General features: G+C 36.3%; 3 protein-coding genes and 1 long non-coding RNA gene across 8 annotated transcripts; 2 read left to right on the top strand and 2 right to left on the bottom strand.

The window, feature by feature from the left end:
• Positions 1-4,229: 4,229 nt before the first annotated feature.
• LOC132634782 (uncharacterized) lies at positions 4,230-9,597 on the top strand. Of its 4 annotated transcripts, none has more exons than XM_060350852.1 (4): positions 4,230-4,288; positions 5,363-5,471; positions 7,544-7,704; positions 9,368-9,597. In XM_060350852.1, exons 2-4 carry the CDS (start codon positions 5,396-5,398, stop codon positions 9,383-9,385), a joined length of 255 nt encoding a protein of 84 aa, XP_060206835.1. In that variant the 5' UTR covers positions 4,230-4,288; positions 5,363-5,395; the 3' UTR covers positions 9,386-9,597. The 4 variants fall into 4 exon arrangements, with proteins under 4 accessions (XP_060206835.1, XP_060206834.1, XP_060206836.1 ...); XM_060350851.1 differs by having other exon boundaries at positions 4,271-4,288; positions 5,347-5,471; XM_060350853.1 differs by lacking the exon at positions 4,230-4,288 and adding an exon at positions 4,662-4,680.
• LOC132634784 (uncharacterized) lies at positions 8,915-9,425 on the bottom strand. The gene is made up of 2 exons (XR_009580331.1): positions 9,245-9,425; positions 8,915-9,083 (listed from the first exon to the last, which is right to left on the bottom strand). It is a non-coding gene; the product is annotated as an uncharacterized LOC132634784 (long non-coding RNA).
• Positions 9,598-10,244: 647 nt separating the features above from the next.
• On the bottom strand, positions 10,245-11,271 carry LOC132634781 (NAD(P)H-quinone oxidoreductase subunit S, chloroplastic). The gene has a single exon (XM_060350849.1). It carries the CDS (start codon positions 11,094-11,096, stop codon positions 10,374-10,376), a length of 723 nt encoding a protein of 240 aa, XP_060206832.1. The 5' UTR covers positions 11,097-11,271; the 3' UTR covers positions 10,245-10,373.
• Positions 11,272-14,886: 3,615 nt separating this feature from the next.
• Positions 14,887-23,010, top strand: LOC132634780 (uncharacterized). 2 transcript variants are annotated; one of them, XM_060350848.1, is made up of 5 exons: positions 14,887-16,309; positions 17,431-18,550; positions 20,220-21,606; positions 21,689-21,772; positions 22,279-23,010. In XM_060350848.1, exons 1-5 carry the CDS (start codon positions 15,688-15,690, stop codon positions 22,903-22,905), a joined length of 3,840 nt encoding a protein of 1,279 aa, XP_060206831.1. In that variant the 5' UTR covers positions 14,887-15,687; the 3' UTR covers positions 22,906-23,010. The 2 variants fall into 2 exon arrangements, with proteins under 2 accessions (XP_060206831.1, XP_060206830.1); XM_060350847.1 differs by having other exon boundaries at positions 14,888-16,324.
• The last annotated feature ends 221 nt before the right edge of the window (positions 23,011-23,231 follow it).

Genomic DNA, 23,231 nt, shown 5'->3' with positions numbered 1-23,231 from the left:
ATTATTAGTCCATTAATCTCACAAAATGGGCATGAATTCATCATTAAAAAGTAGCATAAGTTGGCAAAAATGCCAACTTATCAGCCTCCGTTTATTTTGGCAATAAAAGTAGTGATAGTCTTTACTTATATGACTTTATGACTTATGATTAAATTGATCAACGATAACAACAACAACATACCTAGTGAAATCCACAATGTGGATTATGATTAAATTATCATTTTTTAAAATATATTACGGATCATTTCTATCATTTTTGTACATTAAGACCAAATGAAACCAAAGCTCATACATGAAGGACCGTTATCATCATTTTCCTTATTTTGTTCTTCAGGATTTGTTTGTTCACAAAGACACAATTTTTAGACTTTCTTTTGCAGTTGCGATAAGGAACTGTTATTCGAGACGAAACAATGTGGAGCACATATCATGAAGAGAATCCCACGCATCAAATATCTTCAATGACACCCAAAACCTTCTTCTGATTGGTAATTTTCTCTTATGTATGAACATGTTAATGGAAGAACGTAACTACCTTATTATTTGTATATAATAACTATTTTTGTAGCCCCAGAATGCTTCAGTTTATGCTCCTGCTTATTATTTGGATATATTAAGAAAGATGTACGGTCTAATGAGGCTACTATGAAATATTTACTCATGGGTGGGGCAAGCTCTTCTATTCTGATTCGTGATTTCTCTTGGCTATATGGTTCTTCCCGGGGATAGATTGAGCTTCAAAGAAATAGTATACGGTCTTATCAATATACACAAATGCATAATTCCCCATGAATTTCAATAACGTTCATATTCGTTACTGTAGGAATTGGCTTCAAGCTTTCCCCAGTCCCTTCTCATCAATGGACTTCTGACGTTTATGAAGGAGTACGGTTCGTTCGAGAAATCCTACCTCTGTATCTATCTCTGAGATGTTTGGACTTTTCAAAACTCAATGGACATGTAGAAGAAAAATGTTATCCCCACACGGATCAAGACATAACTTTTACTTGTTCAAATAACAATTGGGGTGAGCAGGGTCAGGAACGACGAATCTCTTTATGATAAACAGAACATTACTTATGTAAAAATATTTAATTGTGAACTCAATAACTAAAATGAACTATAAATTCATTGACAAGTTCATAACTTATAAACTTCAGAAATATTGAAATATTAGGCCTTATATTAATTAATGCTATTCTTGTTTAATTACATCAAGTTTTAGATTACCGTTATCTTAAAGCGTTATATTGATATGTAACAACAACAATAACATATGCAATGAAATACCACAAAATAAGGTCTAGGGAGGATAGAGTGTACACATACCTTAATTATCCCAATCTTGAGAAGTAAAGAGGTTGTTTTCGTTAGACCCTCGACACAAGGACAAGCAATTCAAAGTAGTATAAATAGTCATGGCAAAATACTATAAATAGCATGATAAAGTTGTCTGGAAAAAAAGGAGTCGTAACTACAACAAATTGATAAATAATCGAAATACAAGAAACAACGATAGTAGCAGAAATTGAAGGACAAACTAAGCAACTACAGAGTAATGTTACGACTATTAGTATGAAAGGATAAGTAGGACAACACTCAACTACCTGCTAATCTTCTACCCTAATTCGTTTCTTCCATAACCTCTTATCTAAGGTCATGTTCTGAATAAGCTGGACAAACAAATAGATCTTCCTAGCTTGAATTATTTACGGCTTCTCTCTCTACTCTCTGTTATTATGCTTCGGCTAATCGCATCCCTGGAGTGTGTTTTATATTAATTGAGCAAAAAGTGTTTATATTTGATATATGTAATCCTTAAAAAGGGTCTTAATTAAAACGGAAAAGGGGAAAATATACCCTTATACTATCGGAAAAGGGTCAAATATACCCTTCGTTATACTATGGGTCCAAATATACCCCTACAGTTATACTTTGAGCACAAATGTACACCTTCACCGTTAAAGTTGACTAAGGTGGAGTTCAATCCCACATTAACATTAATATTTTAATGAATTAAATACCATGTGGCATGCCAACTCGCTAACCAAACTCAATTTTACCCACCTCCTTCCGTATCATCTTTCACAATGGCACCTCCGAAAAACATAAAAGGATTTTGATATCCCAGCTGCTGCACTTTTAGTTTCATAAAAAATTATAGCACCATAAAATGTTTCGTCAGTCACGTTTACTTATAGTTCAGTGATTAATAATTAATTTTGTTTACTATTCCAAATTAGACACCTTTTGAAGATTAACTATTTGAAAAAAAGTAAAATGGAGAATGGCGTTAAAAGGTGGTTGGTCGTAAATGAGAGTCGTTAAAGACTACGGGGGCTCTCTAAATTCTTATATGCATGCGCAAGTCAAAAGGGTATGCAAAAATCGGCAAAATGATTTGATCTTTCAAACTTTTCTAATGAATTTAATTTTTCAAGAATCAAGCTTGAATTTACTGGGTGGTAGTTTACATGTCAAAGTCTCAACTTTCTTGTATATGACTTCAATTTCTTCAAAATTCTAAAGATTCACGGCTAAAATTCAAAAGGGTGTTCAAAAATCTGCAAAAAGATTCAATCTTTCTAATTTTTTTGATAAATCTAATTCTGTAAAAATGCAGTGGCACCCATCAAGACCAGGTACATTTTTCTTCTCATTCAACAATGGGTCAAACACATCATGTTTACAAGGCCAAAAAATAGCAATTAAGGTATCTCTTTCAGCTCCAGCATCTTCGCCGGAGCAGTCACCGGAAGCAACTCCGCCGGTGATATTCAGGAGCCGGGGGGGAGGGGGGGGGGGTTGTGGGTAAAATTGGGTTCGGTTAACTTTAACGGTGGAGGGGTACATTACACTCAAAATATAACGATAGGGATATATTTGGAGTCAAAGTATAACATAGGGTATGTTTAACCCTTTTTCAATAGTATAAGGGTATATTTGACACTTTTCCGTAATTAAAATAATATTTGTGGTTAATTATTTTGCTTCAATCACATCATTTCAGTCTTCAAAACTTGTCAAGGGTCTTTTTCTATTGAAGGGTTTTTTCTCTACGACCAAGTAAACAAATTTCTTCAATATTGTCACACTCAATTGATTATTCATAGAATATATTTGAAACACGACAAAGAACGATAAGAACGTAACTCCTTCTGTCCCTCTTTCTCATTTTTCCTTTTTCTTTTTTTGAGTGGGGAGGGCTGTCTCTCTCTCTTTTTTTTTTTTTTTTTTTTTTTTTTTGTTTTTTGGAGGGGGAGGGCTGTCTCTCATAATATTATAAAGCATAAAAATTTACCCGCACCAGTTTACACCAAACTAATGTATACCGACATACAAGAATATTGTTAATTAGACTACTTTCAAATGTAGATTAAAATTAAAATCCTGAACTATTATAAGAGATTTATTCGGGTCATTTGCACTTCCGTCCCTGTTTTGCGTTGGTCCTTAATTTTTGTCCCTTATAACAAATAATTTTTTCATGGGCCGAAAATTATATTTTCACATCCTGATATCCCACAAGTTATAGCTCGCGCCCTTAAAAAACTTATCCCCGTTAGGCATAAGTTCAATTTTAAAGGACAAAAATTAAAAGCCATACCATTTGAAGAGCAAAAAAAATTAAAGATCAACCCATTTGAAGGGAAACCGTGCAATTTCCTCGATCTAATCATGGCCACACACAGAATCCGTTATCTATTATTGATATGCTTCTTGTACCCAACTAACGGGGTAGCCATTTAATAAATGACCTTCTTTTTATTTATCTTGCAACTTATAGACCTTTTAGATCACAGATTAAAGGTCTCTTTTGAGCAAGCTGAAAACCTTATGAGAAAATGTTAGATTTGATCTAAAATTATATATTCATAAGACGGCAATCTAATATTTTGTTAGTCGGAAGTGCTACGTTTTCACAATTTTTATTGTAAATAGTGACTTGCAAAAAGGACATTTGCATAAATCAGCCTATTAAAAGATGAGCCTTACATAATCCTCTCGGCCCATCACCCTTCCACCTTCTTGGGCCTGACCCAAATCCCTGTTCTCTCTATTTGTGGACTGTGGTTCCAAAAAGTGATTTTACACATATAGCAGGGAGGATTCGCCGGTTGTTTTTCCTAATTGGTATACATAGATTATATATTTATACACAGTTATACATATGTATTATACATGAAATATACATATATTATATATTTGACGGCTATTTTTAACTTCAATTAAACCTTCTTCCGAAAACTTGTTGAAAAATTTTCCAGCCCTTTTCAGATTGTTTTAGGTAAATTTTCTTTGCTATTTTTTATTTGTTGCAGATTCATGTTCTCGAACAATTTTCTGACTCCTCTTTTAATTATAGCTTCCAATGCTCTTTTCCTATTGGTGTTTTAAAGGATTACTAATTAATAGTAGTAAAAACTGCTGCTTTTAGAACCTTATGGATTTACATATTATTTTGGAGGAATTTACTAAGCAGCAGTATAACTGTGACTGCTGGACTTATTTTATAAACTCAGACTAAAATAGACGGGCAGAATTTAGTGTTTTTAGTCAAAATTGTCAGATCCGGCTCCTCTCCATTTCTCCTCTCTATTTTCGTCAAGTTTCTGCTTAGACGAGAGACACATGTTAAAGTTAAGAATTAAAAGTTGAGATCTAATTACCCAAATCAAGGTCATAACCATGATTAGAATAACAAATATTTCCTTTATTTACTCAAAATATTTGGCATCTCAAAATTCTAGTTAAAATATTATCTCACCTATAAATTAATCCTAAAATTTTCTCATTTTACTATTTTATTACGTGCTCTTTTTACAAATAAAGCAATTAAAATTTAGTACTAATTGAACGGGTTGAGTTATGACCCGTATTTTAGCCCAAATAAATTTTAGGCGGATCAATAAGCCCGCTCAAATTCAACCCAATCCGCTCATTTGACACGTATAGGACAACTTTTTTTTTTTTGTGCGGATTGCCCTTCATTTGGGGTGGTCTTTAATTTTTGTCCTTTAAATTGGTTGTCTTTAAGTTTTACCCCTCGCCTAACACCGAGGTTACGGGTTTGAACCTCACCTCAGTAAAAAAAAAAAAAAAAAAAAAAAAAAATCTGCCTTAAAATTTTGCAAATCTGTCCATCAAAATTCTGCCTTAGGGCCGCACGGCATAATTTTTGCCCATGCAAATTTTGCCCATGCTATGTAAATTCTGCTTGAAGATAAAATTTCTGCCTGAAGGGCAAAAATTAAAGACCACTATTTCCTGATTTTGTTTACTTAAGTTAATATTTGCTCATATTGATCTTCAAGTTTTGTTTGTTTACTAAGACCCAATTTTTAGACCTTTTTTTTGGCAGTTGCCGTAAGAAACAATTCTTGGAGACGAAACGATGGGTGGGGCAGCACATATGATGAAGAGAATCCCACGTATCAAATTTCCTCAGAGACACCCAAAACCTTCTTCTGGTAATTCCCCATTTGTTTTTCCTCCTAATTTTCTTTTATGTATGAAATATTGATGTATTTCTTGACTTGTTTGATCTGGTTCTCTGAATCTGCTGTTTTTTAATTCTTCTTTTGTTTATTATGCTGAAATAGAGTGTTAGAAATAACTAATTTGTTGTAAAGATAGAGTCTTGGAATGAAGCGGGTGCAAATTGATTGAGCTAAATGGAACCATTAATTTATTGTTTGTTGTAAAGACAAAGTACTGGAATGAAATGGGTCCAAATGTAACAGGATAGATATAGAGGCTTCACATAGCCGACTTTGATTAGTTTGCGTTCGAGGCATAGGGATTTGAAGTTTATGGGTTGCTACATTAATCTCAAATTAACTTACAACGATAACTGGGTTCATAATCAAATATTTATAAATAATTAGTAGATATTTGTAATACATATATACAACATGAGCAAAATGTTCAGCTGATCGAGGACATGACCTTGGATAAGAAAATTTGGAGGTCGAGGATTAGGATAGACAGTTAGTAGGTAGTTGAGTTTTGTCGCGTTGTGTGTGAGAGAGATGGGGCGCCAGCCTTTCCATTTCTTCTTTTTCTTTTTTTCTTAGTAGTATTATTTTGGTATCACGTAGATCATTATCCCTATGTGTGTATTACTATGTGTTGCTCTATTTGTTTGGTATCTTGATATTTTGTTATCTTTTTGTCTCTTACATTCCTGCATTTGACTACGTTTCTTTTGAGCCGAGGGTCTATCGAAAACAACCTCTCTACCCATAAAGATAGAGGTAAGGTCTACGTACATCTTACCCTTCCCAGACCCCACTTGTGAGATTACACTGGGTATGTTGGTGTTGAGCAAAATGCTACTGGGTTCTTGTGAATCCGTAGATAAAGCTTTGGATCTGCCACTGGTTTGAGGCTAGTGGAGGAGCCTGGCAAGAGGATTAAGAAAAAATATAAGAAAAACAAATTGAGTTTTGAACCTATGATTTCAAGTATATTTTTTAACCCCAACAACAACAACAACATACCCCGTGTATTCCCACAAGTGAGATCTGGGTAGAGTAGTCAATAGAGTGTACGCACACCTTACCCCCTATCTCGTGGAAAGTTTTTTTTTTTTTTTAAACCCCATTTACCACTAATTAGAAGTTTCTCTTATGTCAAGGTGATTCAATTCTCTCTATATAAAAAATCTAATCTTTACCCTATTTGCGTGGTATAATCCCCTTCCCAATAGGTGGGTCGGCCCCTATTTGAGGGATAGTAGTAATAGTTTTTGTTGTTGTTTTATCTTACTAAAGTGTTATGTGCAACATCAATCTCTGTTTATGTGAAGAAGATATTGATGCGAAGGTTCTATATAGGGAGAGGGGCATGGTCCAAATCTTCCTGTTACTTTTCTCGGTTTGCTAAATGCCTGCATTTAGAAAAGCTTGAAATTGTCTGATTCAAAATGGTGGCAGTTTTGAGTTGTTATGTTTGCTTAGCTGAACTATGATGAGAAAATGTGAAGCTCTTTCTTGCTTAATCAATTTAATATTATGCTGCTTTTCGAAAATCTCATTTAAATAGTTGTTCATCATCCATTTCTACTTTACTAAGTTTTCTTCACTTCATAGTTCATACGACCAATTGAGATATTAAATTTCAGTGGACGAAATATGGTACTTGAGATTGATTTTAGTTAGTTGATAGGTACTACTAAATATTGTTAACTCTGAGTCTCAAACTCCCACAATATCTCAGATTGTCGGGCACTCTTATTTCACAATTTGTCTCCTACCTTAAATTACCCTATTTACCAGTTTACAGTTTACATGTGATTATCAGAATTCACCGATTCAGTCTATGGAAAAGCTAGCTGCATAAACAATAGCTTCTAATCTTTGACCTTCCAATTCTGACTTCTGAGTGTTTGCTCGGACATCTTCTTTCCGAATGTTTCAAGTCATTAAACAGAAAAAAAGGTAGGGATTATCTATGCTTTACTACTTGCGCTTAGCTTTTAATGTGATTGACTGCTTGTAGATTTTCCATATTCTTTAGTCAGAATTTTCTTGTTGTGCAGGTTCCACGCAACAGGACTCACAACAAATGAAAACTTCAACAACTGATGATGTTCCTCGAACATTCTTTTCAAGATCCCAATCTAGCATGCCTGTTGCAGGGAAGGCTTCTGACCAACCTAAAAGAACACCGGTGTCTCAGGAGGAAATTGAGGCCATTTTGGTATGTATAAACTACTCCTTTTGTTATTTGTTCCATTTCTATGTGACACTTTGAACTTCAATTTTATCCTTAATGACATGCTTTTATAGTCACAAAAATCTCATGCGTGGCTTAACACCACAAGTTCCAAAAGTCTTCTTTTTTTTTTTATTAGCGCTGGGTGTCCGAGTCTCTTTGAGCCCCGACTAATCCCGGGGGTGCACAGGCCCTCGGCAAGGAGTTTCTCGCAAGTGCACCACGGGTAATTCAGGGTTTCCCCAGTCCAATGGCCCTCAGAAATTGTTTGCACCCAGCGGGTTTCGAACTTGAGACCTTGAAAGGGAGCACCTCAAGGCTCAAGTCAATTGCCACCAGGTCAACCCCTGAGGGACTTCCAAAAGTCTTTCTTTCTTTTATAAAATTTGTGCCAAGTCAAACTACACCACATAAACTGAAATTGAGGCAGTATTAGCTAGTTTGCATGCATGTGCACTTCACATGGTAGTAATAGAAATTGAAAAAGCTCATCATTTACTCGGGAAATGCTTAGTGAATATAAGAATCTTTTGATAAGATAATCTAGCGCCTATAAATCATAAATAATTTTTTAAAAGTATTATAAATCATTAAGGTTGTCGTGTTCTTCAGTTTTATACTAAATGAACTCAAATTTTACTAGTTCTGTTCTTTAATTTTGTTACATGTTGTGAGAAAATGGATAATCCCCAATATAATTCTTTTATTTTTTATAAGGAATGCCCGATATATTTCTTTAAATAGTACTAGCCATTTAGAAGTAGTTCTAAAGAGTTTAGAAAAGATATTAATCATCCTAACATATTCTTTTTACAGTTCCTTTTCAGTGAAACCTCTTTTTTTACATTAGTTAACAGTGCATTTCTTACTTATATTTCTTGCTTCAGCTGTCTTACTGTTCAGATGCTGTTTTATGTGAATGGAAACCTACGGTAAAACATTTTTAGACTTTTATTAGTGTAGACTTTTATGCTTTCTATTGAGCTGAGGGTCTTTCGGAAACAACCGTCCTACCTTGGTAGGAGTAAGGTCTGCGTACACTCTACCCTTCCCAGACCCCAGGTTGTGGGATTTCCTTGGGTTGTTGTTGTTGTTATTAGTGTAGATATAGGTAAGAGTTTCTGAGATTTGAGATTTTCACATACCTGTTCTTTGGTTTGCTTGAAAGACCATGCATGTGTATGGCAACACAATCTTTCGTGTTTTTTTTTTTTTTTTTTTTTTTTTTTGAGGTGAAGTAACGCAATCTTTCGCTTTTGCTATCTATTTTCTCTTTCTACATCACAACCCTTGGGGTGAGGCCCTTCCCCGGACCCTGCTAACGCGGGCTGCTTTGTGCACCTGGCTGCCCTTTATTTGGGTTACTGTCAAAACAAAAGAAAATCTGTGATTGTAAGAGCAGTGAAATAAATGTAGAGGACCTCAATCAGTATGTCTGTGCCTTACTGTGTTAATTATGTGAGATTCATTTCCATCACTTAACATGCTGCATGTAAGATGTAAACAGAGGCATATAGATCTTTACCTGGGTATATTGAAGATTCACCATGCCATGTTTGATAAGTTCAAGCCAGACGATTTTGTTCAAGAGATAGTTCTATGCTGATCTCCCAACAACTGCTCTTATACTATTTTTCCATTTTGACAGTTGGGCGGCTGCAACTAATTGAGGCGAAGATTTGCAGACAGAGGACATAGTTTTGACGCCTGGCTTACATTTGGGCGATTTCTTTTGCAAATGATGTTTTTGATTAATGATTGTTAGACCTGGGAGGTTAATGCAATTGGCTTACTACCTCATTCTATTGTAAAGCATTATTGAACCCTTTGATACACAATGTAAACATTTGCAGACTATGCAAGATAAAATTCTGGTCATCTGTTTGAGAATTTGTCAAGATCTTGCAGTTTGCACCAATTATGTACTCTCTCTCAGGCTATATAGCATTATTGGACTTGTCTACATCGACATCGATCTGTTGTCAAATTGGAGTCTAAAAATCCACCATATGTGAAAGTAAGAATTGTTTGATCATACTGTTAAGTCCTGTGTTATTTAGGTAGTGTATGTTGTTACTTCTGCTGGGCTTCCTTTTCGTTGTTGGGTCTCTCTTTGTTTGATCAATGCGTGAGATTTCGAATCCTCATTACTAATGGAATCGGAATGATCAGAAGATTTTTTCAGTTGGCTTGGATCCATTACTTGAAGAAAACTAGATCTTGTGACATCCTATTGAAAATATATTTTACTATACATTTTCTACATGGTTCAAAACTGAGCCCGCCCCTCTGCCCTGAATCTGGTTAAAGTGTGTGACTATCTCATCTAAAATCTCAAGCTGTTAGAGAGAGTGCTTAATTATATTCTCAACACTCCCCTCACGCTGACCTGATTCTTTTTTTTAAATGAGCCAAGCACGTGGAAATCTTTTTACCTGAATGTTATTTTTTTCGTTGTTTCAGCTAAGAGATCTATCGAAATATCATTGCTAAGAGTTTTGAACTTCTCATTTGGAAACAGACTCTTCCTGCACAAAAGCATTCTGCCTTTCCTTATTATGCCATTGCCATTACAAAACTTACACATCTTGTATGTACAACAACCCAAAAGACACAAAAGAGAAAACAATCTACTCAATAAAAGTGAAGCAAATTCAAGCTTCAGAGTCCTTTTCTACCATGTTTTCAAGTATGACAGACCTAGGACTCACCATTGGTGGTCCTTTCTCTCTTCGTTCGAGTTCTTCGAGCCTGAAAGAAATCAACCTATCCCAATTCCCACCTTCAAAAAGCACAGCAGCTTTGCCATCAGTGATCCTCTGCACAATCCCACAATACATATAATATGGATTATTAGTATTCTTGACTATAGCAATCATCCCAGGTAACAAAAGTGGCAATTCAGGTGGCTTTGGTCTCTGATTAAAACCAGAAAAAACCATACTTGATGATTCTGTTTTCTTGGGAGGTGGATTTTGTTCTATGAATTTCTGTAAACCCGTTTCACCTCCCGGAAATCCGCCAGTAAGCCCCATCATTTCTTTCTCAAATCCATCTACTGGGAACTCCCCGGTTTCGCTGTTTTCTTGATTATCATCACTAGCTGGTGGTGCTGCTGCTGATGATGATGGTTCTTCCGAAACCGACTTTTTTAGCTCTTTTTCTATACCTTCTTCTCCATTACATAGACCTCTACCTCCAAGAATCTCATAAAGATTGAATTTTGCTGTAACTGAGGTTGAAGTTTGTTTCAAAGTTGATTTGGTATGAATATTATTGAGGTTAAGGCTGTGAGACTGTCCAAGAAAGTTTGATTTTTTAAGAGGTGGGGTTTGAATTTGAAGGCTTGAGAGTTGAAAGGAAGAAGAAGCAGCCATGATTTTGTTTTTTGTTTTTTTCTTCTCAAGAATTTGGATTTGGGAAGGAGGAGGAGATCAGATGAGAAGTGTTTTGAAGAAATGGGAGAGTGTAACTTGTCCTTTTTAATTCTGGCCACGAATCTAGTTGTGTTTTGATATCTTCAATTGACAAATGGAGGACACGGGTTCAGTGTTACTGTGTACATATGTAAGAGCTGTCTGGATTAGTAGTACATTATCTTTTTATCCTTTACTCAATTTCTTTTGTTTTTCTTTCTTTGGACATCTAGTGGTCGACACTTAGTTGTATATGTATCATGATCAACACAAAATTTACTAATTCTAATAGGAAGCGTTTTCAATTTAATGAATCTTATGGGATGCAAATCTGAATTAGTTAGATTTGTGGGGGTACCAAACAGGGATGGAATTAGCATGTCTATTACTGATTTGATAGAACTCAGTAACTTTGCGCAGGCCATGTATTCGTGTTACAAGAACCAATTAATATGTATAAATAATTTATCAATAACTTTCTTTATTTGAAATTTAAAACTCAAAATCTTATCAATAGCAAGAATTGTGACGAATAAGGTGACATCCCTAAATTATCACACTTTGCAAGTTATCTACCTAAATTTTTGGGTGTTCGCATTGCTTCCTTAAACAATAACCCCCTATGTATTAAAAAAAATTCTCCTCCCCCTCCCCCCTTCCCTTTTCAGCTGCCCGGTTGCTTAGCTAGTCAAATATTTGAAATAAATCAACAAAAGGAGCGTGAAAAAAAAAAAAAAACATCTACCTGCTACATGAGCTTACCATATTTTTAACAAAAACCTTTATTTCATTTCCTTTATATTCTTGACTTGTTCTTTATTTTCTTACCTTTCTTCTTCATTTCTTCGTTATTTCTCCGTCTGAAATTTTTTTCCTTCTTATTTCATCCAGAATTTTTTAGAGTTTCCTTTCTTATTCTATTCTTCTTCAATTTCTTACTCATCTCTCCACTAGAGTAGAGGTAAGATTTGTGTACATCCCATCATTCTCAAATCACTTGTGAGAATATACTCAGTATATATGTTATTGTTGTTGTTGATTGTTGAAAGATAGCATTGAATCAAATTATTGTATCTTCTTAGTAAACCCAAAACCTTCTTGATAATGAAATTGAATGTTTGTTTGTAGATGTGGGGCCGCCGACATCGTCGAGAAACATCAATGAATAATCCAGGTATGTAACTCGTAAAAATTTACTAGTTTATCGGATTCCAACCTACTCAAAACAAGTACTATTTGTTGTTATACCATAATTTTTTTACATTTTGATTTTTGGCTCTATTAATCTTGGTAAATGAACATAATTAGCTCCTATTAATCATATAGTAGATGGTACTTTTAGCATCGGATATACCAAAGTCCTCATACAATAAAATAAAAACCAGAAAGCAATAAATCATATTTGCTAAATATTTACTTATAGGTTAATTCGTTTGAAAAAGTAATACATAGATAATCAGGGCCGGATCTACCATTTCAGTTACAGGTTCACATGATTTTATTATTTTTGTCCAGACTTTCTCTCTCTCTCTCTCCATTAATTTTTTTTAAAATTAAATATTTAACCATGATATATTAATTTGAAATCGTTGTAGAAATCCATACACTTCAAATCTTAGTTTGCTCGTGTGAATAACCAATGTCATACATTGAACAATACTGTGACCTTATATATGATATTTTAATTTTAATGTGGTTAACGACCGTTGGTGATAAGTTTGTCTTTATAGTCAGTTTTACTAACTTCTTATGATGTTAAATTCAATCGTTAATGACTCTTAAAGCAACATTTGAGTATTTGATCCATTCGTAGTGTACACTTGTTTTTAAAGGACCAACAAATAATTAGCAGAAAATACACTTCTTTCTATTTAATACAACTAGACATTATTAAGACTGGTTACTAATTAGCCTAACACTCTTTATTACGAGCCATTAAACTTTATTTCATTTAGACATCTAAATTCTGAAAATCTTAATCAACTTATACCAAAAGACAATTGATAATGAGAATGAATTGAATTTACCAAAATAATTGAAATCCAATAGGGAGCAACAAGTATAGAAAATTCATATGTGAATTTTGGGTCCCATTTGATTGATTAATTAACTTTGACTTAATAATTATAATAATTTTTTATATTATTTTCACTTGGTAGGTATTTCTATTTGTTGCGATTTAAACAAAAAAAGATCAATATTTTTCTATTCAGAAGAATGAAAATGTTTATGACTCATTTAGATATGAAGAGAGAATGAATTTGCCAATTAATACTCTACATATATTATGTGTGCTTAGGAGTATTGTAATGTTGATATGAGAAAAGCAACGGTAGAGGAAGGTAACAACCGGGTTTGGTTCTCCAACAACTTTATGAGTTTCAATTTTCGCTTTTCTTGATCTTCCAAACTTGACGCAAGGCGCTTAATGTCGATTACTATTTTCCACTTAATAGGTGAAGGAGAGACGGAAGTGTGGCTTACAAGCTAAGCTTTATAAGGCCGACCATTACTTAAGTCACTCACGGAGAAAACTAGAAAAAATCTAGTCTAACCAGTTTGATATCGACTAAATTTACAAATACAACTGACTATGCTCCTAAAAACTCAGTCGAACTTGAGCTCGCTGCTTTAGAACTAGGGGTGGGCATGGTACGGTATTTGAAAGTTTGGTATGGTAATTTCGGTTTTTGGTTTCTAAAAATACTATACCATTACCATACCAAATTAATTCGGTATGGTTCGGTATTTTTAAGTTCGGTTTCGGTATTTTGCGGTACGGTAAATCGGTATCATAGTTTGTTTAACTTCAACATATACTTATATCGTAGAGAATTATGACTCCGGCTACTCAAAAACACGTCTCAATTATATTGTACTAACACCTTACACATGCAAAAATATTCAAAAGAAAGTACAAGCAATCCCTTTCGTAAATCAATTACACAAAAAAAGACATTTAAATCAAGATAGAATTGACAAAGTTCCAAAGTTTAAACCATTAGTTTTCTAATAATACTAGTTTATATATTTGTTAGTATTATAACACTAAGATATATGGATTGCATATGTAACTACAATTCGGTATGGTATTCGGTATTTCAGTATTTTCTTTATGAATGTCGAATACCGTAACGAATGCTAAACTTTTTTAAAATGCATTCCAAGTACCGTACCAAATACCATAATACCGAAACCGCGATATAAAAAATATCGGTTTCGATATGGTAATCGATATCTACCATACCGCTATTTAGAACCCTGTCTTATTCAACTTGTTTACATTACGTTATTTTAATCATGAATTATAATCCAGATAATAATTAAATTTTCTTAAGGTATTGTTTGGTTGGTCGCATATACAAAAATAATTTCGATATAATAATTCGTTTATATGTAAGATTACACTGGTTATGTTATTATAGTAGTTTGTTTATAAAAGTATCTATTTGATTAATCATATAAAAATTAATTTTTTAAGCATAAGTAATGTATAAGGTTTAATTAATAGTATTAAACTTTGCATTGTATACACATAAATTAGGCAAAAGTTACATGTTATTTTATTTAGGCAAAAATAAAAATATCTCATTTTAGTAGTAAAAATATAATTGGAATTTTAGTATAAAATGCCCCTTTTACTACTCATATACAAGTACGGCAGTACGTGTCAGCCCTAACTCAATGGTAAATACAAACTAGCATGAAGGGTATTTCCGTCATAACATGGTATTATCTGCAATACCCCAATTCGAATCCCACATTTCAATTTTAGCAGCCAACAACAAACCCACATCGCCTCCGATCTTCTCTCTCAATATAATTTCTCTCTCTAGATTCTGTATTTTCTATACGTATATATACGTGTTACTGTACACTATTTGGTACACTATATGTTGTCTTGTATCGAACCGATTTGAAGAAGAACAAGGTCAAAAGGTTTCTCGATGTTTCTCAGATTTCCGGCGAGTTTAACGGTCAGATTCGAATCGGTTTTAATGAAATCTGTGTGATTTTGTGTTGTTTTTTCTGGAACTGCAAAGGAAGTTAGGGTTTCTAGAAGTTTCTGGAAGTTTCCGGCGTGAACTTGTCAGATTCGAATCGGTTATATAATGGAATTTGCGTAATTTTTGTTGTTATTTCTGGAACTGCAAAGGAGTTAGGGTTTCTAGAAGTTTCTCAAGTTGCCGGCGAGTATACTGGCGCTTGCTTGATAGATTTGCATCGGTCAAATAGCAGCGGCGCGTGAATGAAATGAATGTGTAAATTTTTTGCTATTTTTGGAACTGCAAAGGAGTTAGGGTTTCTAGAAGATTCGAATTGGCTTTGCAGTGCCAACGAGTGATTTTTAGTGGAATCTGTGTGATTTCTGCTCTGCTGTGGTGGAAACATTAGAGAGTTAGGGTTTCTGGAAGATTCGAATTGGTTTTGCAGTGGAAGCGAGTGATTCTGGTCGAATTTGTATGATTTGCTGCTTTGTTGTGGTGGGGAAGTAAGAGTTTTAGGGTTTTATTAAAAAAAAGGTTTAGTTTTTGGAATAATTTTTACAGTTATGCCTCGAAGTTCAAAGCATAAATCGCATAAGCAGAGTAAACATAGTCCGGATTACTCGGATACGGATTCGGAAGTGAGAATGAAGGATAAGGAGAGGAGTAGTAAGGAGGATGGTTTGGCTAGGGTTTCTAAGGATTCAATTCATTCTTCTAGTGGTGAGAAGCGAAAACATAGTAAGGACGGTAAAGATCTAAGTGGCTATGGAAATGGTGATGCCTCAGAGGAGTATGTTTCGTCCAAAAGGCGGAAAGAGAAGGCGGAGGCTACTAGTGGTGGTGGTGATAGGTGGAATGGCGCTGAAAGTTTGAAAATTGATGGAGATAAGGGTTCTAAAGGGAAGGAAACGAAGAGTTCGAGTGATTCCAAGAGTAAAAGCAGTAAGAAAGAAGGTGGCAGTGTTGCTTCGTTGGTGGAAAAAGAGGAGAGTAGTAAGAGTGGAAGAGTTGATTCAAAGAGGAAATCTGAAAAGGATTCTGCCCGAAAAGAAGGGGGGAAGGATTCCAAGGAGGTGAAGGAAAAGGAGCGAAAGGGTCACGAGAGTAAACGCGATGATGTGGACAATGTGAAGAAACAAGGGTCTCAATCAGGTGATGTTAGTGAAGAAAAGCAGAATAAAAAAGGTAGAGAAACTGCTGGTAAGGTAACTTATTTGAGTGGGTATTTGTTATTGGAATGTTCCCTTTGACTTCTTCTTTGGATTATGTGGTTATAGGAAGTGTTGATTGGCAAAAATTGTCGTAGCTTTTAGCGAGTTGTTTTTTAATAGTTATATCCAAATATATAATTTAATGGAAAAATATAAATGGTATCATAAAATGTTCAAGCAGTAACATATCTGAGATTAAGAATGGGGACAATATATGGTTCGATGAGACTCCAGGAAAGTGAGTTCTGTAACCTTCTTTTGTTCAAGCCATCTAGTTTTTGTTGCATAGGGAATGTGCAGTGAGATGCACACATTGAATTTGCTTTTTCTTGGGGGGCTCGATATTTGGTATAAGAACAGTAGGATCCTTGTGAATTTGTTCAAATTTAGATTAGTCTTCTCTGCATTAATTGGGCAGGGGACACAAGTGGGAGACTTTTCTGAATTCTAAACTAGGTGTACTTCTTGTCGATAAGGAAAAAAAAAAAGGATCCTTCCTTCACTCTCGTTGGTTTAGTATATGTGGAGGACACGGTCAAAAGAAATGGAGATTGGTCCCTATCATTTTCTGACATAAGTGATCTTTTTGCTGAGGGTGAATTATGAGAGAAACCGGCTGTAGTTACGTTCCTATTGCATTCATTTGGTCTCTCTTATGTAAGAAAATGTGTATATTAGTGGCATTTCTCCTATGCATCCATGATTGAAGATTGTATTTTTGTAACTTGATGTGGAAAAGAGGGTGAAGATGGATTGTTTTATTCTCTCCTCTGAATGGTGGGTTTTGACTTGGCGTTGAAGTGTGAATTTTGCAAGCCAATGAAATTGCTTTGCATGAACTGTTTATTGCATCAAAATTCCTTTTTTCTTAAGTGTGTAAGTTTGCATGTAACGTCGGAGACCTGTAAAGATTGGTGTCAGAGGTTGTCCAGTATTTAAGTTTTATGCTGTCAGATTACTTTTTGGTGTTATTGTTTCTATTGTGCATTGCTCTAATTGTAGTATGTTGGTTAGTTTTTTTTTCCTTTTCCATAATGGAGAAATTACTAGGTGTTCAACCTTCTTTATCTTTTAATTTTTATTTGACCTTTACAGAGTGGTCTATCCCAAATGAGGTTCCGAACCTTGACTTGGACAAGGAAGCTGAGAAAAGGGCACGGAAAAGAAGAGAAGTCCCTGGTGATCGAGATAAATATGAAGATGATATAAATGAGAGCGATGACAGACGGTTATCTTCGAGGTCTGAACGTACTAAAGATGAAAAACAGCGACATGAAAAGCATAAAGAGTACAAGGAAGATGGTGATAAAGATGACAGGCACAAGGATGATAGGTACCGTGAGGATGTTGACAAGGACAGAAAACGACGTGATGATAAATATCGGGAAGATAGTGATAGAGATAGTAGACGTAGAGATGACAAGTACCTGGAAGATGTCGACAGAGATAGCAGACGCCGGGATGACAAATACCGTGATGATGGTGAGAGGGATAATAGGCGAAGGGATGATAGGTATCGAGAAGATGATGAAAGAGATAGTCGTCGTAGGGATGACAAATATCGTGAAGATGGTGACAGTGATAACAGGCATGGGGATGACAAGTATCGAGAGTTTGGGGAGAAAGATGGTCGTCATGACGAAGAGAGATATCATGAAGATGGTGAAAGGGATGATAGGCAGAGGGACATCAAATATAGAGAAGACAGTGAAAGAGATAAAAGGCGCAAGGATGAGAAGCACAGGGAAGATTTCGAAAGACATGGAAGATGCAAAGATGGCAGTGAAGCAGATGAAAGTGATAAAAAGAGGAGACTCAATGATGCCAAGTATGGGGATGAACGTGCTCCGAGAGACCATTCAGGTGACCGGTCTGATGTGAAGCGTTCTAGGGATGAGGGTCATGCTTCTGATTTGCATTTGAGGAAGTCAAGTATGCACGATGGGAACCCTGGTTATGATCGTGCAAGGTATAAAGATGAGACAGGAAGAAGGAGAACTCATGATAAAGAGGACCTTGGGGATATAAGATCAAGGAGTACTAAAGAGCAGCGATCTGAAGCAGAGAAGAGATCCATAAGCAGTTCTAGAGTAGAGTCTGTCAATGATCGTGGAAGGTCTACCTCGAGGAATGTTGATGTAGAACATACTCCCAAAAAAAGCAGGTGGAAGACTTCACCTAGTGCTGGACCTCATACTACAAGGGATAGTTACAGGCAAGTAGTTACCAGTTTCCTTTCTACTCTCAAAAATGTGGATGTAATTCAACAGCAAGAACTAAAATCATCTATTTGATTACTTGAATGATCTTGATTTCTTAAATAATCATGCTCCAACTTCTTAGTATTCCATGCTTGTTTTAACCTTATAGGGCTTGAACCGCTTTTATGCCAATGTTTGTGTGCTTGTCTGACTTTTTAGTAGTAGCTACTACGATTTGTATCGTCCCCCACAGGTTAGCTAAGATGATGAGGTGTAGGAGAAAAACCCATAGATCCCACGTTCTGATTGCAGCGACAACTTTCATTTTGAGTTCCTTGTTATCCAGCACCTGCTCTTCTGGGTTGTAGCAGGCTGCATTGTAGATTGGTCAACGTGTGTGAGCTGTCCCAGAGACCACTTTTACTGAAAAAACTGGGCAGGAAAGGTTTTCATTAAGGGTACTTTTAACTGGTTGATGGAATGATGAGGATGCTTAATTGCCTCTTTAGACTGCACCAGTCTCAAATATTAGAAGTAGAAAGTTATTTTCTGAACATATGCTAAAACTGAACACAGTGACGTGGTGAGCACAGTGAACGATATGCTAAAACTCAATTTGGCATGTGATAACTTAATGTGCTGCTACGTGTTTATTCTTTGAGCAGATATGAATCTATGTCTTTATATATTATCTGTACAGTTTCAGTGGATTGGGGAAGCTAGCTACATTTTCTGGGTTATGATAAGTGCTATTACCGTATAGGTTAATTTGATTATGAAATAGCGTCTTTCTGGGTTCTTTCAACAGTGGATTTTGTGATTTGTATAATAATTAATAAATTACATTTATAGATGATGTATGCTGGCTTTCCTATCACTTTAGAATTATTTCCTCTGGTTATTGTGATTGATGGGCCTGTGATGTAGTTCAGAGATAGGCTTGTTGCTGACTGGAAAATGATGCCTTAGTGATTAGTGAATTTGCACCCAACCTTTTCCTTCTGTGCATTGCAGAAACTTTTTCCTTCTACTGTTCAAAGGTATATCGGTGTGAAATAGGTGAGGAAGATGGTGCAACTACTTATGATTGCTACTTTTGGTTTTAGTATTGGTAGTCTTTGTTCCAACTTTTGGCTTCAAACCGTTTTGTATTCGAGTAATTTATTGGTTAGTTAGAATAAAGATTACTCTATTTGGATTCTGCTCTTTTGGCTTGTAATAAAGTTTCTTGGAATTATTCCTTTCAAAAAAAAAAACTTGGAATTGGTGATCTTCTGTATAGTTTCTTTATCAGGGGTGATATTGTTCATACCTTTCTCATGAACATACTTACTGTTTGCTTTAGTGCAATTTTGATGCTAAGTCAATGTCTCGACTTTCTTTGCTATGTTTCACTAACAGCTCTAGAGGTGCTTTGTTTTGCTTATGGAACCTTGATCTTGATGAGTATTTAATAGGTGATTTGTGTGTGACACCAGAGGATTTAAGAATTTTGCTCGATAAAACCTTGTTGATCCCAAGCGAGAGATCTAGTTTTGTCTTACTGGACCTGGTGTTGTTCTGCTTAATTGGTGATGCCTAATGTTGATAAATTTCCTGTTACCAACAGTCTGTCTGTACGCTTGATCAGTTTTAACAAAATCTGACAGTTATATGTTTGTGCTTCCCTCCTTTGTTAACCAGGCTGTCAAAACAAGAAGAGTCTAAGTACAGGGATTATCCTTATGAAGAAAGGATTCGACATGGTGGAACCTCTCGAGATTATGCTGGTTCTGGTGGAGCAATTGAGAAAATTTCTTCATCTCGATCTACAGAGAAAATGATTCAGAAGGAGGACATCTTTCTTGGAGAGTTCTCAGCTGAACGACGGCTTAAATCAGATGTTCGCGGTTCTCCCCTGCAGTTGGTGGATAGATCTCCTTCTTCAGCGAGCAATGAGCGAAGACACTTGACAAGATCAGAGGTTCGCCGGAGTATTGATGTTGAGGAGTCAACACAGAGAAGTGGTGGCTCCAGGGAAGTAAAGGAAGGTAGGGGAAACCGTGAATTTGCTGGTGATGCATTTGCAGGTGATGAACTATCTCAAATGGATGGAGATAATGTCTCTGTGTCTTCTCCTTTTATTAGAGGGAGTCACTTGTCAGGCAGTTCAAAGTCTGCTTTACCTCCCCCTCCCCCATTTAGGTCTGGGGTTGACAGCCCATTAATGTTTGGCTCTTTGGAGGATGACAGCAGGGGGAAGTCGACCAACCGTCACAGAAGAATTAATGATCCTACTATTGGAAGAATGCAAGGAAATGCTTGGAAGGGGGTTCCAAATTGGCCATCACCTCTGGCAAACGGTTTTATGCCTTTCCAGCATGGTCCACCTCCTGTTGGTTTTCATCCCGCAATGCAGCAGTTTCCTGGACCACCAATGTTTGGTGTCAGACCTTCAATGGACTTGAATCACCCTGGGGTTCCTTATCATATGCCAGATGCAGACCGCTTTTCTGGCCATGGACGCCCGATGGGTTGGCGAACTCCACTAGATGATTCATGCGGTCCTCCATTGCATGGGTGGGATGCTAACAATTTTGGTGAAGAAGCTCACCTTTATGGTAGGCCAGACTGGGACCAGACTAGGACTTTGTCCAACAATAGTCGGAGTTGGGAGACAAGTGCTGATGTATGGAAAGGGCCAATAAGGGGCACCAGTGTGGATTTGCCATCTGGTTCACAGAAGGAGGTTCAGGGTCCAGATAGTTCCTTTGCTGCTCAGTCGGCTCAGCAAGCGCAGGGTGAGCAAAAGCTGACAGATCAAGACGCTGAAAGCAATGATATCAGTCAGTCTAGCAGTGTTCCTCGAAGGAGCACTCTAGAAGAGTCGAAAATTAATCCTGAGGAGCAACCAATTGAAGTGAAGCCATCCAAGAAAGAAGAAGCTCGTCTTTGCAATGTTTACCTCAAAAAGCTTGATATATCGGCAGATCTTACAGAGCCCGAGTTGTTTGATCAATGTACTAGCTTAATGGGTGTTGAGCAGATCATGACGTCTGATGTAGATGGTTCTAAGATCTTGTTCTTGGAGGTAAAGCGGGTAACTAAATTGGTTCTTTGCTTATTTATTACTTTAATCACCGGAAGTATAACATCCATTCTTCCTCTAGCAGGGTGCTGTAGAATCTAATGTGACACTGCCCAGCAAATTTTCAAGTGCTTCACTCATGGGTACCGTGGCTGATTCTGTTTTTCAGGTGTGTGCTTTGTGCAAGATGCAAGCATTTCGAGTTGGAAAGTAAAATATCGTGATCAACCATACTTGTTTGTAACAATTTTGTCTGCTGTTGCTATGCTGCTTATGCTTCTGTTAACTAGGATTAGTGTCTTTGACTTATGAAATGCATGTTTGTTGGGGTTACTTACAGTAATGTCTTGTTTCTATTATTGGCTGCACATATCTTGTTTCACCTTTGTTTTAGGAGAAAAGCAATGAGAGGAGCAATCATACTTTGGTCTTGGTCTCTGTTTCATTGATGTGCAGAAGATATCTGCCCTAGAAGGAGTTTTTTCTTTTTCAAAAAAGGGGAAAATGGGTGATAGGAGTTGTGTTTAATTTTCATCTTGTGAGATGAGACAGGATTTTTTTTTTCATGGGTTAGTTACCCAATCTAGTTGCTCAATTTTAAAGTGAATCAGTTTATCCTTGTACACATAAATCTGTGCGTTCTAATTTCTCTTACCCCATGGGACCCTATTGCAGAAAGCCATTCTTCTTTACAAGAAGAGGAGAGAAGAAATTAAACTCATAAACGGCGGGAATTTTTCATTTTCTGGTCAGCTAGGCGAGTCCTATGCAGCACCTAAATTAGAGGATTCAAGTTCAGAATATGCTAAAGTTGAGGAGTCCGCTCAGGTGGATGATGTGATGGAAGAAGATGGTGATAAGGGGGTTGATCTCCCTGTTAGTTCTGAGGAAGTTGTAGGGCTTCCACAAACCACACTTGACGAGCTGTGTGAGCCAATGGGTTTGGACCCGACTGAGAAATCAGATCTCCCTACTTCCATGTATGAAGGAGCTGGCATGGAAGGTGATACAGTTCTGGATGTGGTTCAGGAAAGTAAAGTTGCGGAAAACTCCTTGTCTCTGGAAGAGGAGGTGGGCCAATCTAATGCTCTTGCACCTCTGGCGTCTAAAGATTTGATGATGTCCGACGTTTCCATTCTTGATGATGTCAAAGAGGAAGAGAAGTTTGTTGATGCTAAATGTGGTACTCTGCCACACCTTGATGTGTCTTCTGAGGTATTTGAGGCAGTGATGCCAGAGTCAATTGAGTCTGGGTCAGTAAATTTAAGTCGGATACATCATTCTCCTGAAAGTACACATTGAGACAATTTATTTTTCTGCGTTTTTGAAATGCCGCTTATAATCCATCATCTGTTTTGTCTGCTTGCTGCTCCTTAGCTAATCAATAAAACTTTTGAGTTTTCTTTATGCTCTTGCTTTTCGTTCTTGTTTTTCTGTTCCCAGAAAGCAATGCCAATCCCTTACTCTCCTACAAATGGGTTGTGGGATTTCAGTTTCTTATCTATTTTTCTAATTTAGTTTTCGTATTCTATTTGGAATTTGGAATGTTGGTGTATGCGATTCTCTCTGTAGTGCTTTTAGGTCGAGCAAGGATTTGGACGTCTATCTCAGCACGCCCTTGGCTGATT

Source organism: Lycium barbarum, chromosome 4 (genome assembly GCF_019175385.1).
Source record: "Lycium barbarum isolate Lr01 chromosome 4, ASM1917538v2, whole genome shotgun sequence".
In the NCBI taxonomy this organism is placed as follows: Eukaryota; Viridiplantae; Streptophyta; class Magnoliopsida; order Solanales; family Solanaceae; genus Lycium; species Lycium barbarum.
This window is presented reverse-complemented; position numbering and strand designations above follow the sequence as displayed.

Bases quoted from the DNA above. Each gene is read 5' to 3' on its own strand.
- LOC132634781 (XM_060350849.1), bottom strand. From the start codon at position 11,096: ATGGCTGCTTCTTCTTCCTTTCAACTCTCAAGCCTTCAAATTCAAACC.
- LOC132634782 (XM_060350852.1), top strand. From the start codon at position 5,396: ATGGGTGGGGCAGCACATATGATGAAGAGAATCCCACGTATCAAATTT. The intron at 5,472-7,543 runs GTAATTCCCCAT...CTTGTTGTGCAG, and splicing joins ACACCCAAAACCTTCTTCTG to GTTCCACGCAACAGGACTCA.
- LOC132634780 (XM_060350847.1), top strand. From the start codon at position 15,688: ATGCCTCGAAGTTCAAAGCATAAATCGCATAAGCAGAGTAAACATAGT. The intron at 16,325-17,430 runs GTAAGGTAACTT...TGACCTTTACAG, and splicing joins AAAAGGTAGAGAAACTGCTG to AGTGGTCTATCCCAAATGAG. The intron at 18,551-20,219 runs GCAAGTAGTTAC...TTTGTTAACCAG, and splicing joins ACTACAAGGGATAGTTACAG to GCTGTCAAAACAAGAAGAGT.